The following is a 17,606-nucleotide window of genomic DNA, read 5'->3' as shown; positions in this document are numbered from 1 at the left end:
CTTGTTGCTGAGGAAACATTGAGTGCTGAGGAAGCTATGTGATCAGTACCCGGAAGACAACATGGGGCCATTGAGAGCTGTGATTGGACAGGAGGGAAATACAAACACCGCCATTTATGGACAGGCAGGGGAGGGGTCTACAACCAGATACGGTAGTGAAGGTGGAAAATCAGAGCACATTAAGGGGAAATACTGGGATATCAAGGTATTGAAAGTGGGAGCATGGAAGTGGGAAATTCCGGTTCCAATTCAAGGTGGGTACTGCGTAATGTGAAAGATGGGTGGTGAAACCTCATTGAAGTGAAAAAACCCATAAGGGGAGATCGGCCCTTGGTCTTGATGGAAATGTGCATGGAGATCCTTTGCCCGGCTGCAGACATGGAACTGGGCTCAACCCTAGGACAAAGAGAAGCCAGAGCCACCAAAGAAAATGTGTGCTCTCCGGATGCATTTGGCATGTTTCATTGATTTGGGGAATTATTTTGGGAACTCTGGAACAACAGGGGTTTTAGATACTTGGATTCACTAGGAATGTGACTTTGCAAAGAATCAGTGTGTGTGTGTGTGTGTGTGTGTGTGTGTTTGGGATGGCAACTACAACAAAAGGTTGATTACTGGCTGTGCTAATGGGGCACACAGACAATTAAAAATGTGTTTGGGGTATCTATGGTGAATTGGCACCAATCCTTCTGTAATGCAGCACTGATGTCACAAAGTAGAATTGTCGTATCCTGACCTTGCTGTGTCAGGGGAACTTGGGTAGGGTATCTTGGAGACTTGCCAAGTGTGGGAACTGGAGGGGCTGTTTGGTTTTGTGGAATGCTTTGCCCTTGTCAAACTGAAGAATGAAGCTGGAAGCCTAAAGGATCGCCATGCTTGTACCATTTTTGTTTTGTTTTGCTAAAGGTGATGGTTTGAATGAGAACAGCAAAAAAGGGGGCACAATAGTTTTAATCTAGAGATGGAACTTGCATTGGTGTTGGGGAAACAACTTTGAGATATGTTACTAGCGATGTTTTCAATTTCTTTGTTAACTTGTCCATTTATTCACCCCTTTTTCCCCCTTCAGGAGAAGTTGCTGGCCTTTTGAAAGCTAGTCTGGAAGTCCAGAAATTCCTTTGAGATGGGTAATGGTGGTGTAGTTATGGCTGCGTAGTCATTTCATTTTGTTAGGAAGGCCCAGGGTGGTTGGTTTATGTTTCTTCAGAGAGAGGTAATGGATAGGAAACAGCTGGAAACTCTTGATTTGAATGGGGGTGGCTGTTGGATAGTGACACACTTCCCCCTGCCCCAAATAGTAGGTAATTCTGAAGGAAGTTCTCTCTGTTTTTCTTCAGTAGAGGACCCATGGTTTGTTGTTGGGTTTTGAACTGTGGGCTGTTTGTGGTTAACAAACTATGGTTTGTTATCATGGGTGGTTCAGACAACACAATAACCCATGTTTCAACAGCAACCCACAGTTCACAACAACCAACACTCAACCCATACTCAGTCCTTGTCTGAGTTGTCTGAACCCAGCCAGAGTCAAGAAAATGGTACTTCGCTTCTTCCACATGCACCATTTCTCTGATCTAAGTCCCCCCACCCCACCCCCCATACAGTTACTATTAGCTTTATAGGGAAAAAATACTGGAACAGCATGGGGTTCCTTTTTTTTATCCCCTGGAAAGGCCCTCCTAACTTAACCAACTTACAGTGTGTGCATCTAATACAACCCCTGCTTGACATGTAAGATTTTCTTTCCTCTTCTTTCTTGAGCAGCAGGCATGGCGGATGCAAATGCTCCAAACTATCCCAAGGGAGAAATGGTGTGTTCAATCTGTTTGGAGCCTTGTCAACACCCAGCCACTCAACCCTGCAGGCACAATTTTTGTCAAGCATGTTCCAGCCGATCCTGGGGAGAAGAGCTAAAGGAGAAAGTCACCTGCTCTAATTGCCGAGATGTTTTTCTGAAAAATAAAACTGGCTGTACAGAACCTCATGGGAAAATGGAAGGGACCACCAGATTGATGACTGTGGATGAAACTAAACAATCAGCTGAGAGTGTGTGTGAGATACACAAGGAAGCCTTAAATCTCTTCTGTGTGGAGGATCAAACATCCCTTTGTTCAGTCTGCAGAAAATCCTGGGATCATGTGTCACACACTGTGGTTCCCAGAAACCAGGCAGCAAAGTCAGAAAACCAGGTAGGTCAAAATCATCACCAGGAATGGTGCCCAGAAGTCAGCCCAAGCCCTGGTATACCATCCTTTCATTTTGTCACCTTCTTCAGTTGGTGGGCTGCCAGTGTCTGTACTAGATGAAACTTCTGAACAATCTTCAAGGGCAACTCCCAAAGAGGCCCAATACAGTCAGCCATGAGGCTAGGCATCAATAACAGCTGCTATGTCTGATAGAAAATGTCACAGCTGCAGTATCAGAATTCAACCAACCCTGTAGCCCTTGCTTCCTCCATGGCACCATATTGGAAAGAAAAGTGCTACTGCCCAAAAGGGCCATGCTGGCTGGGAATTATGGGAGTTGTAGTCCAACATATCTGGAGGGCATCGGGCTGGGGAAGGCTGGACTATACCACTTAACGCTGCTCTCCCCCCTCCAAAAAGCAGAATTATCTCCATGCAGCATTCAGTTTATTTGTTTTAGGCATGAGCCAAAGCAAATTAATTAGCGTAAGCGTTTAGAACAAAGTACCATAAACAGCACAAAGCATTATTCAAAAAACAAAGCTTGTACATATGTTATGGTATCCATCGCCTGTAAAACTGTAAAAGGCATCAGCTGGAATCCAAAAGGGTGGAATCATTTCTTGACAAGAATCTTCTAATGAGCAAACTAGATGTGACTTCCTCCTCCCGTTAAAACCAATCTAACAGCAGGACTGGCCCAAGACATTTTGCTGCCTGAGGCAAAGGACAAGGTTGTGCAGAAGCTGACTGGACTGGCGGTTAAATCTAACTTCCACCAGCAATGAGACAGTGTCCTCCGCTGTACTTGAAGGCAGCAACCTAACTTAGCAGACACAGAACAGGCTGTCTGGCACGCATGGCTCCATTCCCCAACACGTTGCCACCACTCCCTGCCCCTGCCCCTGCCATGCTGGCATCTGAGGCACCAGCCTCACCCTGGTGGGCCCAGCCCTGAGCCACAGAGGATCCCTGGTAAGATCACAATCGTGGCATGGAGGGGAGCGAGTTTAAACCTTTTCCCTACACTGTCGTTCCACTGAAGATCCCAAACACAGAGAGGTGCTATTTTGCACAGCAGTTTGGGGATCCAATAGCAGCTTGGGGAGTGGAATTTCAGCAGCAAAACAGCATGGGGGCAAAGGGTTAAAACTCTCCTCCCCTCGCACCACTGCCCCAATATGGAACAGGCAAACACATTCATGCCACAGCTGCTGTTAGGGTTTTGTTTTGTTTTTTAAAGGAAGAGAATCCCGAGCAGTTCATTCAACAGTTCACTTAATGTCACATCTAATTTGACCCTGTGTCAACTGAACAGCTTTTAATCAAAGCCATGCTGGTATTTAAGCTTCCCATCTGCAGTGTGAACTGGCATTTCGCTGTAGTTTGACACAAGGTACTGTCTGAGCTGCTGCTTGCACTTCTGCTGTGGCAAAATGTAGAGTTCTTTTCCTCCAGTTATTTGTCTTTGTTCTTTCCTCTTCGCAGTAATCTGTTAATATTCCCTGTTCCGCCTCAGTATCCCAGGGTGTTCTGAGTAATTGCAGGTGGGTCCATCCTGATGGGGTTATTTAGTAATGATGCCTCCTGTTAGTAAGGCAATTAGCAGAGAAAAAACAGAAGGCAAAACAGAATGAGCGGTCCCACATGCAAACTGCCTATCTTAGGACAATAAAAGGTGACTACACCTTTCTTCAAATGAAGGAAAGAAAACCAGTTTTACTCACAAATATTCTTGCATATACAATGCAAGCACAGCATAGGGTTTTAAGAGAGCTTGTTCAGTCCATTTTGGGATCTATTAGACAGGCAGGAGTGAGAGAGCAAACATGTGTGCTCCCAGCAATGGTGGAAGTCAGAGAGAGAGAGAGATGGGGAAGGAATGGGGGAGCAAAAGGAAGAAATCATAGGAAGCCACACTGTAGGCTATAGAGATCCTAAGGCTAGCTGTGGTCAAAACTCCCACGAACTAACTAACCACAACACTGCACCTTTCCAGTAACTTGCAGACGAGGTTGCAATATTCCCAGCACATCCCAGCTTTTATAATGGACTACAAAGGATCACTCAGGGAAGAACTAGGGAGTGTCGTGTGTGTGTGCACGTACATTGTTGTTGTTTATTCGCCCAGTCGCTTCTGACTTTTCGTGACTTCATGGACCAGCCCACGCCAGAGCTTCCTATTGGCCGTCGCCACCCCCAGCTCCCCCAAGGTCGAGTCCGTCACCTCCAGAATATCATCCATCCACATTGCCCTTGGTCAGCTCCTCTTCCGTTTGCCTTCCACTTTCCCTAGCATCAGCATCATACAAGTACAAATCCACAAAAGAGGGATTCGAATACAACCCTCCAGAATATCATCCATCCATCTTGCCCTTGGTCGGCCCCTCTTCCTTTTGCCTTCCTCTTTCCCTAGCAGTGCACGTACATACATATGATTTATTTGTTGAATTTCTACTCCTTTCTTCAAGATGGCTTCAGGATGGCTTACAATATAGAACACTAAAATATCATAAAACAAGCAAGGTAAAATGGCAAAATAGCGAAAAAAAGTGCAGAACCAGCAAGTAAAACACAATGAAAGGGCATTCTCCTTTCTTTCACACAAAACAGAGAGTGTCTCTTCCACAGAGCCTTTCAGACAAAATGTCCCTACATGGTTAGTGGACATGTGGGGGGGGGGTGGAGCCCTGTCCTGGCATTGACGTGCCTGTTGGACCCACCTTTCTGGCACCCCTGTATACAGCATTAGTCTGAAAGGACTGTAAAAATGTACAGCCTGAGTTCCTCACTGTGAGAATAAACCCTACGAACGCCGTACATGCACAGGGCCCTTTCAAACTAAAGCTTATGCATGGCCATCAGAGGGGCATGGCCAGTGGGTGCCTCAGCACTGGGGGCGAGGCTTGGGGGCACACTCTGGCTCCCTTCTCAAGTGTTCAGTGAATGCGTGAGAGGTATTCATCTGATCAGTTTTATAGTTGGGGCTTCTTGTGACATCATCTAAAAGACAAAAAAAAAATCCCCCCCGACAATAATTTTTAATTGATTGGATTGATTTAATTCAATCAATTAAAATGCACGCTAAGAATCAAGTAAGGTCCCTTTTATTTTGTGGATAGGCCTACCATATATAAAATAAGTGGTTAATTCTTATTTGATCATTTTTAGGAAAATACAATACATTAATGAAATGTGTTTCTCTCTCTCTCTCTCTTTCCTGTCTAGGGGACTGGAAGCCCATTGAGTGCGTAAGTACTCCACTCTGATGCACGATTATGATGATGAGAGATTATTTATTGCTTTATTTTGGATATTTAAACCTCACCTTTCAACCGAATGATCTGTAAGGCAGCTTACGACATATTTTATTTATTATTATATTCATATCCTGCCTTTTGTTTCATTTTACAAGGAACCCAAGGCAGCTTACATGATCCTTCTCCTCTCCATTTTATCTTCACAACAACCCTGTGAGGGAAGTTAGGGTGAGAGTCAGTGACTGGCCCAAAATCACCCAGTGGGCTACATAGCCAATGGGGATTAGAACCGAGATCTCCGAAGTCCCAATCCAATCCTCTAACCACTACATCACACTCCAGATCACAACAATACCAAAACACACACGTACCCCTTCCCATCAGCCCTTGTTCTGCTGGCCCAGCCTCCCTCAACCTGGGGCCCTCTAGATGTTTTGGATTACTATTCCCATAAAGTTGGCTGTGGGGTTATGGGAACTGTAGCGCAACACGTCTGGAGGGCCTCAGGTTGAGGGAGGCGGTAAGAACATAAGAAGAGCACTGAGCAGGGGGTTGGACTCAATGGCCTTGTAGGCCCCTTCCAACCCTACTATTCTATGATTCTATGATTCTAAGAGACCTGCTGGATCAGAGCCAGGGGTCCATGTAGTCCCATATTCAGTTCACGCAGTGGCCAACCAGCTGCTCACAGGAAACCCACAAGCAGGACATGAGTGCCACAGCACCCTCCCTGCCAGCTGTTTGGCCGGCAGCTGAGGCCAGAGTTTCCTTCCCCAACTGGCGGCTGGGCCTGAGATTTTTCTGGTATGGAGAAGGGAAGGAAGCGCCCCTCAGCTCATTGTTCTCTGGCCAACGGCTGGGGCCAGGCTGATCGTCCCCTTGCTGTAGCAGGGGAAGAGCAGCCTGACAGCCCTTGTTCCCCTGGCTGGTGGCAGCCTGCAGAGAGTGCTTCCCCTCATTTCTGCAATCCCAGGCAACTGGCTGTCAGAGCATCGAGTTCTCTCTGGCAGGGAGGGAGATGGGAAGCCAGCTCCCTGCAGCTGCTCCTTCTCTGGCTGGTGGCTGGGGCCAGGCTGATCTTCCCCTTGCCTTGGCTTTCTTCCTGCAGGGAAAGTAGGTCACGTTCATCGAGCTGTCACAGCCAGTCAAGCAGACACTCGCAGTATGGTGCTGAGTGGAAAAACAGTAAACATTGTGACTGTTTCTGAATTATTACTCTTATTTTTTAAATTATTTAACAGTTCATTGGTATATTCTTACATTTGGATGTTATATTGCTATGGAGATTATTCACTGACACAGTATATTGATTGAAAATGTATTTATCTGTTATTTTTAAAAATGATTTTGCTGCTGTTGTCTTTTGGGGACTATTTTTGGAAGCAGAAGTTCCTTGAGGAGAAGCAGCCTACAAATAATAAATCAGCTCATATTATTATGCCATTTCAAAATTTCACTGTTTTGCCATTCTTCAGTGAGATATTGTTTAAAGCTCAAACTCTGTTTTGGTAGTATATATTTTGGAGGGTTTTGTCTTTATTTTCTCTGCAGCTGGGAGGGCGGTTTTCCAGAATCAAAGCCAGCAGATTCTGCCATTGTAGGCTACTCAAACACGGCGACTGCCTTCAAAGGTAAAGGTGAAGAAGTGTGGCATTACATGGTTCGCACAATCAAAATATTTTTTTGATTGTTTGAACCGGCCCAGAGTGTCCAAAATGCATAACTGATGATAATTCTGGAGCAAAATGTACAGGCACTATTAGATAAAGGCTTGGAAGTAAGAAGGTAGTTTATTATAATGCTATTTTATGGTTTCACACTCTGTCAAGTAGTGAAAAATTCCAGGGCAATTTTATATAACCCTTGTGGGACAGAACTCTGGAGACTTAGTGGTCCCGATCCAACCATATGCATGCATAGCCCTTCAGAGGGAGATAAAATCACTCCCATCAGCTGTTTGGGGAAGAGGGGACAATACACATCCACACACACGTGCACATACAATATGATTTCAGCTTTTTAAAAAGGACTATGCATGTCAGTGGCGGTTGCTGGCTACGATGTCAGTGGGGCGGTGAATCTACTCCAGGTTTCAGTCAGAACTTGTCAGAACTTTAGCGTTCTGACTGGTTCTGGCTCAAACCCAGAGCGGATTCCCCACCCCACTGACATCAGAGCCACCAGCCTCCACTGATACATGTGTGCTCCTGGCTGTCGGATCATGCTGGGAACTCTCACACACAATATCTGTTTGGACACAAAGTCCCATGACAAGCTAAGGATCCATGCACAGGAGCCTCCTTCCTTGCACAAATGGCCCCCAACTATATCGGCATGAGCATGCTTTGTAATATCTGTTTGTTTCCAAAGGTACAAGGTGAACAGGTAACAAGCAAGCAGGTACAGCCAAGCCACTTTAGTTCCAAAGCACACTCTGAAAACTCTCACAGTGCAATCCTATGCATGCCTACTCAGACATAAGTAATAGGGCTTACTACCAGGTGGGTGGTATTTGAAAGTGCAGCTTTTTGAAAGTGCAGTCCTGCTTATTTCTGAGTAGACATGCTGCTCATGCTTACTTCTGAGTAGATATACAGAGGCGTGGTACTTGGGATGCTGTTTGAGACTTCTGCTGAGTGATTCAGTCCTGAGTACATATGCAGAAGCCTTGACTGCTTACTTCTGAGTGGGCTTTAAATTGATAAAAGAAAATACTTTGGCCCTGCCCAGTTTGCATTTGGCCCTGCCCACAGATGGAATGCAGCCCCCAAGACCTTTCCCAGATTGGAATTTGGCCCTATCCCAGATATGATCTCACTGCTTAGCACTCCCATCTGAACCCTGTTAGAGCAGATTAGAACAGCCTTTCCCCTCCAACCCCTGCCACCTTCCAGATGTGTTGGACTACACCCCCAGCACCCCCAGCCAACACACCATTGGCCATGGAAGCTGTGAATGATGGGAGTTATAGTCTGGAGGAAGACAGGTGGGAGAAAGGCAGAGGGATTAGAAAATCCCCCCAGAGAGGGTGTTTTCTATTGCTGTGGCAGGTTCAGCCAGAGTTCACTGTCCATTTTTGTTTGCCCTTCAAAGGAGAGTCTCTTGACAGGAATGACGATATGGATAAGCTCATGCCAATTGAACAGTGGGCTTACTTGAACGTGGAAGAAAACAAGGAAGAAGGTAAGATGCTTTGCTAAGTATTGCATGGCTGGATGAGCTTCTAAATAACAGTTGCTGAAGAACATGAGCAGGAGGGTGTAATGGTCCTCATTCTGGGTTTTCGTCAGAACCAGCCAGGACCGTGAAGGGACTATCCAAGGTGCTGAACCTATTTTGGGAGTGGGGTTCAACACCTCGGATAGCTTCTTTAGAGTTCTGGCTGGCTCTGACTGAATGGATTCACAGCCTCACCAAAATTGGAGCCACCAGCTTTCACTGGCCCAAAGTCGGATAAAAGACCTCAGGTAAGCTTCAGACCTTGGTGGAGCAAGCTGTCTGCTTGAAGCTGTCTAAGGTCCTGGCACTCCAGGCCTTCCCGCCACCTGTCTAACTAAGCCACCCACAGGCATCCCTCATTCCCCATGGGCTCCCACTCATGGGTTCCTTAAGGAGGAAAAAAGGTGGGATATAAATGTAATAAATAAATAAATAAGAAAGGAAGGAAGGAAGGAAGGAAGGAAGGAAGGAAGGAAGGAAGGAAGGAAGAAAGAAAGAAAGAAAGAAAGAAAGAAAGAAAGAAAGAAAGGTCGGTCAAGACAGGTCACTAGTAAGCTAGATGTCCACCAGGCTGGACTTTGGGAAGCACCCTGGGCAGTGATTCATTTCCTTCTATATGTTTACTTTTCTGCCCAGAAAGCCCTGCCTGTCGCAACAAGGGATTGTGGAGCTTGTTTGGGGCTTCGTTGGGTCATTGCATTGCAGAACCCTGGGGTTTCTGGGAAGTTCAAAAACCACTGACCATCCTAGGGCGTTTTCATGCAAGAGGCTTAAAGTGGCTGTTTTCCCCATTCAGTCCGGTTGTTATTCAAATGTTAAATTTGCCTACCTTGCAAATGCCTCCCTTGCACTCCCTCTTCTTCATTAACAGTCAATGGGGTTCCAAGTAAATACAGCAAAAGAATCTGAAAGGCAGCTTCAACCTCCTGTATGAAAACATTCCTACTGCAGATTCTAGAGACAGAAGGCTGATGCGCTCAACCAGGTGTCCCCAAAATTTTTGGGCCCATGGGCACATTTGGGAATTTGAGAAAGGGCTGTTGGCACCACCACAAAGTGGCTCCCATGGAGGATGTGGCTATTCCCATAATGGCTGCTGTGGGGGCCTGGCTAGTCAAAAGGCAGGGGAGAGAAATAGTGAGGGTAGAGGCTGGAAGGAAGGCAGAAATAGCATGGCAAAGGGGTAGAGGGATGAGAAAGGGTGAGGCTAGAAACTAGGAAGGGGGATAAAAAACGAGGTAGAGAGATGGGGAGAGAAAGAACAAGGGTTGGAGGCAGGGAGCGGGGAGAAACAATGAGGGAAAGAGGTGGTGGGTGGGGAGATATATAGTGAGACTGGGAGTGAAGAGAAACAGCAAGATAAAGGGATGAGTGGGAGAGAAAGAGCAAGGTTAGGGGCTAGGAAGAGAGAGAGAGGAGAAGCCAGGGATGGGGAAGGGAGATACATAGTGAAGAAAGGTGTTGCAGGGGGAGAAATAGCAAGGCAGGAGTTTGGTATTGGGGAGAAAGAGAGAGAGAGAGAGAGAGAGAGAGGGAGGGACCAAAGGGGAGAGGTCTGTGTAGATGGAAGAAGAGTGGATGGGGCCAGGAAGCAACTCCTTCCTTCTCCTCCTGCCCACTGAGTAGCTGATCAGCAGCAGGGTCAGGAACAGGAAGGAGAACCTGGCACCCAATGATTTTCAAGTTTTTTATTACAAATATTTTTTTGAAGGAGGCAGGGAATGGGGCACTTCACAGGCTCCATTGGAGGTCCCTACAGATGCCATGGAGCTCACCGGCGCCATGTGGGGGACCCCTGCACTCTGCATTGGGTATGATCTAGTGCTATAGCCACTGTAGGTAAGAAAACCCTCCTCAGGCTCTCCGGTTGTTGGCAAAAGCAGGAGAAAGGGGCCAGTGCTCCAGAGTTGCGTCTCACCATTGCCAGCAATGGACTTGCAGGATGCTTGGACAACTCCAAACTGCAGCCTTTGGAGCCGGTTCACCACATGATGCTCCATGTGCACAGAGTTTGCTGTATCATGGAAGTGACTGGGACTGCACTGTCTATCTGCAGAGTTCTGTTTCTTCTTCTGGGCCCTCTGGGTGCTGGGTTATGGCCTTGGTCCCCAGAACAACCAACCAAGTAATTTGAATAACTTTATTTTAATTGTATACTATGTCACCCATTGCAGGCAGGCAGTCAAACTCCAGGGGCCAAAACACATGGATCGTTCTGGTACTGTTCATCCTCCAGATTGCGGGCTTGGCAACGACCATCTTTGTTTTTACAAGTGAGTAGAAAACAACTGTGCAGTTCAACAAATCTAGTTACAAAAGTAGAGGAATTCCCATTAAAAAGTTCAATATCCGTTACCTACAGTTGCTTTATTTAACCAAATATTTAGCACCGCTTCACACATGGTTGAGTTTGAAAATAGCAGGTGTGTCTATTTTATCATGAGTTTACATGCGCAGAACCCCTCTTTCTAATGTGTGTGGTTTTGAACATATCATGGGTGTTCCTTATAGTCCTGTAAAACCATGTAGGAAGGACGGCATGCACCATTCGCTCAGCTTAGGACAGCTGAGTTTTTAGTCCTCCCTTCTATCCTCTCACAAAGCCAATAAATAGTCTGATAATTTGCAGCGATTGCTTTTGAAAATCAAACCAAAAATAACTTTGTATAATTTTCAGGTTGGGGGCATAGGAGAAAAATATGACGTTTAATGTGCAGCTGAATAAATTACTTCTTTCAATATTGTTCCCTTCTCCCCACAACCCCCACCCCTACTGTGATAACTTTGGGAAACATTAACTGCACAATCCTAAAATATCTAAATGTGAATTGATGTCAGTTTTACATGAAAGCACTTGAATGGTTTTGCAACAGAAACATCCTACATACTCGTCCGGGTTCATTCATGCCACTCGCGTATCATGACCAATGGAACTGTGGTATAAAATAAATCACTGAGGAAAAGAGAACCATTGGTTCCCTTTTATCTGAAACTAGCATGAGCTCATTTAGGGAAAAGAATATAAAAAGAACAATAAATGAACTGAAAATGGTTATCTGGGAACAGAAGCCTAAGATCTTTCCTTCCTAGAACTGTCCCCTACGTGTGGAAGTGATTATTCCACTTTCTCATTGTGTAACAGTATTTGATTTGTTGTTGATGTTAATTTATTTAATATTCCTATTCAAGTCTTTCCTACTGTTACATAATTAACATATAATGACCAGGTGGAACAACCACAGCATGAGGATAGCTCCTTTAGAGTTCTGACTGGTTCTGACTGAAACCCGGAGTGAATTTGCCACCCCACTGACATTGGAGCCACCAGCCTCCACTGATCCTGGGAAAGAAAGCCGAATGACAGCTGATCCCAGCTGAGCCAACAGAGGGAGCCTCGCTGAGTCACCTCAGCCACGTGGAATGAACAAAATGATTAACTTGTGATGTCATCACGCTGATACTCTGGCCTCATGACATCACAACACACATTGTGATCAACTAGACATTTCAGTGGGGAGGCGGCGGAGAGAATCCAAAAGGACAGTGGCTCTGTTTACCCCTTGAGCTCCTGAAAAATAGGCAGGATGCTATGAAGTGACAATAAAAACATTGGTTCCTGTTGTCAGGGGCTAAACCTGACCTGCCGGCCGCTGCCACCCGCTGTTGCGCCCCTGGCTGGATCATGAACCAAGGGAACTGCTATCACATCGTGGAACTGGAAGGAGCCTGGGATGTTGGCCAGCACCACTGTTCCTCGCTTGGGGCCTCCCTGGCCGTGATTGAAAACTTAGAGAAACTGGTAAGAGAAGGACTGGCTAAAATGGTTCTGCAGCATGGCACCCATGCCAGCACGTTTGCTGGTTCACAATTTCCCTCTGATAAAACCCCGCTGTTACCTCACAGCTGTGCTCCCCCAGGCAGCTCGATGTGTTTCGGCCCTCTTGCGTGTCATTGGTGTGCGGCAGGCAGCTTGCACAGTCCACTAACTGTTCCAGTTCGTGCTCCACCTCCGGTGTCTTTGGTGTGAAAGTTAGTACATCATAAAACAGTTCCCTGCTCTAAGAATTACCACCTTCCAGCAGTTTAGCAACAAGTGAAGAGGCACTTAGAGAAAGTTCTCTGGCTGTAAGTGGGGCTGAGGAACATCCAGCCTGTGGCACCTTTGGATCCTGTCCATGGACGGGCAATTGGGCTTCAGAAAAATAGTCCCATTTACATGAATGGGGCCTTTTTTTCCTAAGCCTAATTGTGACATGGAGGTGATGTTCAGAGAGTCACAGTTGTGGAGGAAAGGGCTAACCCTCCTCTCCCATGCTGCATCCCCCACCCCACCCCCCAATCATTCCCTGCATGGCAATCAGGCTTAGAGGGGAAGAAGAGAGAATTGGATGGATGTGTGTGTGAATGTGTGTAGGGCGAATGGGTGACTGATGAATAGTGTGTATGTGTGGGTCTGTGTGTGTAGGGATAGGGGTGTGGAAGTGTAAGCAAGACTATGAACAACCCACAGTCCACAAGCCAACAGCACACCAGGGGTTCTCTTCATGGTTTTTTTGTGGTTAACAAACCATAGTTTGTTAGCGCAGCTGGGTTCAGACAACATGACAACCCACATTTCAACCACAACCCATGGTTCAACAACCCACACTCAACAACTGAGAGTGGGTTAATGTGCTGTTTGAACTGACCCGCTAAGCCACAAGGGGTGACTAGCCACGCACTGGGGGTTGTTTTGCATGGCTAGTCACCTGTAGTGCGTGGCTGGTGAGCCCAACAGATGATCGGCTGAACAATCCTCAGAGTGTGGCTTGCTTCCCCCCCTCCCTTGGCTGCTCAGGCATATATTCCAGAAACCCGCCCAGCACAGTAGGCATCCTGTGATCCCTCACGCCACCGCTACATCAGTGGCCTCTGCACGATTGGTCTGTGCACTGGGGGAGGGGGGTGTTGTGCCATTTGCCCGTTCCCAAAAGTGTCCCCCGCTCTGCCTGCCCGAAGACAGCTTGCTAGCACATACCACGTTTCAGCTCATTTGGCCAATTTTTAAATCCCACCCCACTTTTTGGTGTTTGAATGATCCCACACAGCCCCTTTAAAAATTACTGAAGAAGTCTTTTCGGTAGTGCACCTTGTGGAGACCTACATGGGAACTTGCATACCAAGTTTCAGTTCATTTGACCGAGTTTTAGATGACCCCACCCCACCCTCCACCCCCATTTGGTGTTTGGATAATCTCGCGCAGCACCTTTAAAATTACTGTGTGGGGCTGGGTGTGCTGTGCCAGATAGCTGCCACTGCCGGTTAGCTCTATGACTACCAGCTTTGGCTCCACAGATGGTGAGGGGTGGCTACGGAGGACATATTCATGCACACTGCAGCCGTATTCATGCACACTGCAGCCTCTCATGAGACAGCATGTGAAATGATGTGCTGGGTCTGACTCAACAAGTCCTGAGATCCTTAGCGCATGTGCATAGGCCATGCAGTTCAAGCATGTACGGAAGAGGCCAAAGCTCAGTGGTAGAGCGAGGATGCTTTGCATATGGAAGGCTCCAGGTGTGAGTCCTGGCATCTCCAGTTAAAAGGACCAGGTTGCGGGTGTGACGGGGAAGACCATCCACCCGGGACCCTGGGAAGTGGCTGCCAGTCAGAGCAGCAAATATTGGGCTAGATGGACAACTAGTCTGGTATCAGGCAGCTTCCTGTGTTCTATGTAGACATTGTGCTGCTGATTTTCCAGCTTCACTCAAAAACATATGGCAAGCAGCCCCAAATTCTGATTTTGCATGCACACACACACACACACATGGCAACTAGCCCAGAGGTAAAACAAACAAGCCATCAGGCCATTTTTGGTCAGGTCAGTTGGCAATCCTAAATATGGAAAATCCAGTTCTACAATGTTTTTTTTTTTAACCCTTTTTTCTTTCTTTTTTAAATCGTCAGAATGTTGCAGTGCACGACAAAGGCCCCATGAACCACTGGGTTGGCCTCCTCCGAGAATCAAAAGGGGGCTGGAAATGGCCTGACGGGACCATCTTCAACAACCTGTGAGTTCTTATTTCCTCAGCTCAACTTTGATTCACATCTGCTTTTATGGAAAAGATGGAAGTCCAAAGGCCACCCTAAGGAAGAAACTATATCTCATGGGTAGAGCACATGCTTTGCATGCAAACAGTTCCATGTTCAATCCCCACATCTCCAGCTCAAAGGACCAAGTAGAAGGTGATGGGAAAGGGCCTCTACCTGAGACCCTGAATTGCCTCTGCCAGTCAGAGTGGGCAACAGTAGACTAGATGGACCAAGGGCCTGATTCAATGCATGACACACGTTCTTCCCTTTCTCCCTTTTGAGGGTGTTTTTGCAGCTTTTATCTCATTCTTGGATATTAAGGATACCCAAATTCCCAGTATCTCTGGTGAGAGGGTGCTGTGCATGTTCACACAGTCAACTGCCAGTAATCAAAGGTACAATATAACAAAGTGCAGAAAAATAAAGTGATGCCCACGCAAGCGTGAACCAAGCTAGTGTGTGGAAGTCACTTTGAAAAGAAGTTCTCTTCAAAGGCTAATCTTTGTTCCATAGTTTCTGTTGGTTTTTAGAATAACTGGGCTCCCATCCTGTAGTGGTGTCAGTGCATTTCCATCCTGGACAGTACAAAGCAAATCTGAACCTCTCCTGCACTGGTGTGCCATTCTTATTCAATGGCATATATAACATACATTATTACCCACGGGAGAGAGCTCAAACGCACAGTGTAGCCAACATGGCGTTTTTATACTTGCATTAGGAATTGATCTAACTCAGGCGGTGGGCCCTCCAGATGTTGTTGGACTCTGACTCCCATTAGACCCAGCCAGCATGACCATGGTCCGGGATAATGGAGGTTGTAGTCCAACAACATCTGGAAGGCCACTGGTTCCCCAACCCCGTTCTGGGTACCACTACCAGAGTCAGTAGATGGAAATTGGAAAACTAGTCATAACGTAACACAGGAAATGCATCCTGAAACCATTTCTGTTGACAACTACATTTTCATTATTATAGTCAAAGTTTCCGGACAAAGGCACACATTTAAACTAAATAAATAAAATAAAAATGGCATCTGACAATTGAATTATGTCAGCTGCCTCAGCTTTCCTTTTAGATCGAAAAAACAATTTCTTGGTCCTCAGAAATGTTGAAGAAATACTTCCTTCCACCTGAGTTGAGGTGATACGAATGTTCTGTCTATGGTGGTATATCTTGGAATGCTCCATTCACACATACAAATCAGTGATGTTGCCATCATACCTTCGGGAGCACCTTTTTATACTTACTTTCCCATGTCCTTAGGTCCTCAGGTCAAGGCATTGCCATACAACCCCCGCCCCCCATATTAGCAAAGTAACATTGCAGGGGTCATCCAGCAGGGCCTTCTCAGTTGTGCCACCCACAAGCTGGAAGAATTCCCTCCTAAGGGAGAGCTTAGTTTGGTCCCTTCCATGTATACATTCCACCACTCTTGATCTCATAGGCATTAGCCAGACTTCATTGAGAATTATTATTGGTGGAGAACCTGCACACCTTTTTTAGTGTTGTTTGTTTTGTTTTCATAATAGTTTTATAATTGTGTCACATTGAGTTGTGTTGTGTTCTTTTGCTCATTAAGGTTCAGTGTATGTTGCCTTGAGCACTTCTGTTAGGAATGCAAACTCTGTAGACAATTCGTTCAGATGTGGTTTACCTTCCTTTGCAGCTTTGAAGTGGAAGGAGAGGAGCGATGTGCTTACCTGAGCAATGGGGCTGTGAGCAGTGCCGACTGCTCAGTCGAGAAGAAATGGCTCTGCAGCCAGAAAGTGAAGAGAAGCGATGGGAGCCGTGACAAATGCAGGGCAATGTGAAACGTTAAGAGCTGAACATGTATCAAAGGAACTTCTGGGGCTTCCCCATGTTACTCGCTGCCACTCTTGTCTGGGTGTGCATGAATGATAAATGCCAATAAGTCACCAACCCATGTGACCAATCTCACATCCTTTATGATAGCATCCCCTTGCCAGAGATTGGGAATTTGGGTATCTTTCACCTCTGAGCCTGAGATGAAAACTTTCTCAAGATATGAATGCAAGAGCCTGTAGCTGGCAAACCATGGTTTAGGTAGTGTTGGAAAACAGTGTAACATTTCTTTTTTAATCTGTTTGTTATTATAGTTTGCAGCCATAAACACACTTTCTTGAAAGTAAGTCATATTGAATTCAATGGAATTTACCTCTGAGTAACGACACATAGGATTCTATCGCTAGAGCATTTTTTAGTGCAGACTCTCTCTCTAATCGGATTGAGGGTGTCCCATGATGAAGTTAGCTGTCTCAGTTTTCTTTTTACATGAAAATATTGCAAGTTCCTAGTCCTCGCGTTTGTGAACGAAGGCCTTCAGGACACAGCTAGACTCTGAGTAATTGGAAGTCCCAAAATTACAAGATAACTGAAACAGTCCTCAAGCTCCATCAGTTCTAAAATATCATGATTCTAAGGTCCGTCTCACGATATTGGAGACTTGGCACTCAACTGCTGGATAATTAAGTTAGAAATAATAGTATATAGGATTTTGTCATGAGACAAAATATGGTATAGTTAAGGTTTCCCAAGGGGCAGGGTGTGTGTGGAATGCTTGTGCCTCTCTCCCATAAAGAAATGCTGATTTGGAAACTATTTAGCCCTCACAACTAAGATACTGATATCCCTGTTGGAGAGGAAATCAATGTGATCTATTGTAGGAATGTAAAAGCAGAAGCAATCCGCAGTCGGTCAGTGTGGGACAACCAGGGGCATACTTTGGCAGCTGCTTTATAACTTCATAACCTTTATGCGAGTAGATGGATCGCTTCCGAGAAGCTAGGCCTGCAAGAGCCATGCTGACAGCTAGTTCCCACGTAGTATTGACGCATGTGGGCATAGTTGTGAT

The 17,606-nt window shown here is 46.1% G+C and overlaps 1 protein-coding gene across 1 annotated transcript; it reads left to right on the top strand.

The window, feature by feature from the left end:
- The first annotated feature begins 872 nt into the window (after positions 1–872).
- Positions 873–16,882, top strand: LOC146355351 (uncharacterized). The gene is made up of 9 exons (XM_084829877.1): positions 873–906; positions 1,762–2,186; positions 5,412–5,434; positions 6,995–7,074; positions 8,537–8,626; positions 10,837–10,935; positions 12,289–12,461; positions 14,609–14,712; positions 16,401–16,882. The coding sequence occupies exons 1-9, from the start codon at positions 873–875 to the stop codon at positions 16,543–16,545; spliced, it is 1,173 nt and encodes a 390-aa protein (XP_084686003.1). The 3' UTR covers positions 16,546–16,882.
- The last annotated feature ends 724 nt before the right edge of the window (positions 16,883–17,606 follow it).

This window comes from Heloderma suspectum, chromosome 2, assembly GCF_057233095.1.
Source record: "Heloderma suspectum isolate Gila_16-S chromosome 2, 16-S_ref, whole genome shotgun sequence".
Taxonomy (NCBI): Eukaryota; Metazoa; Chordata; class Lepidosauria; order Squamata; family Helodermatidae; genus Heloderma; species Heloderma suspectum.
The sequence above is the reverse complement of the archived record's forward strand: the minus strand, read 5'-3'. Positions and strand labels throughout refer to the sequence as shown.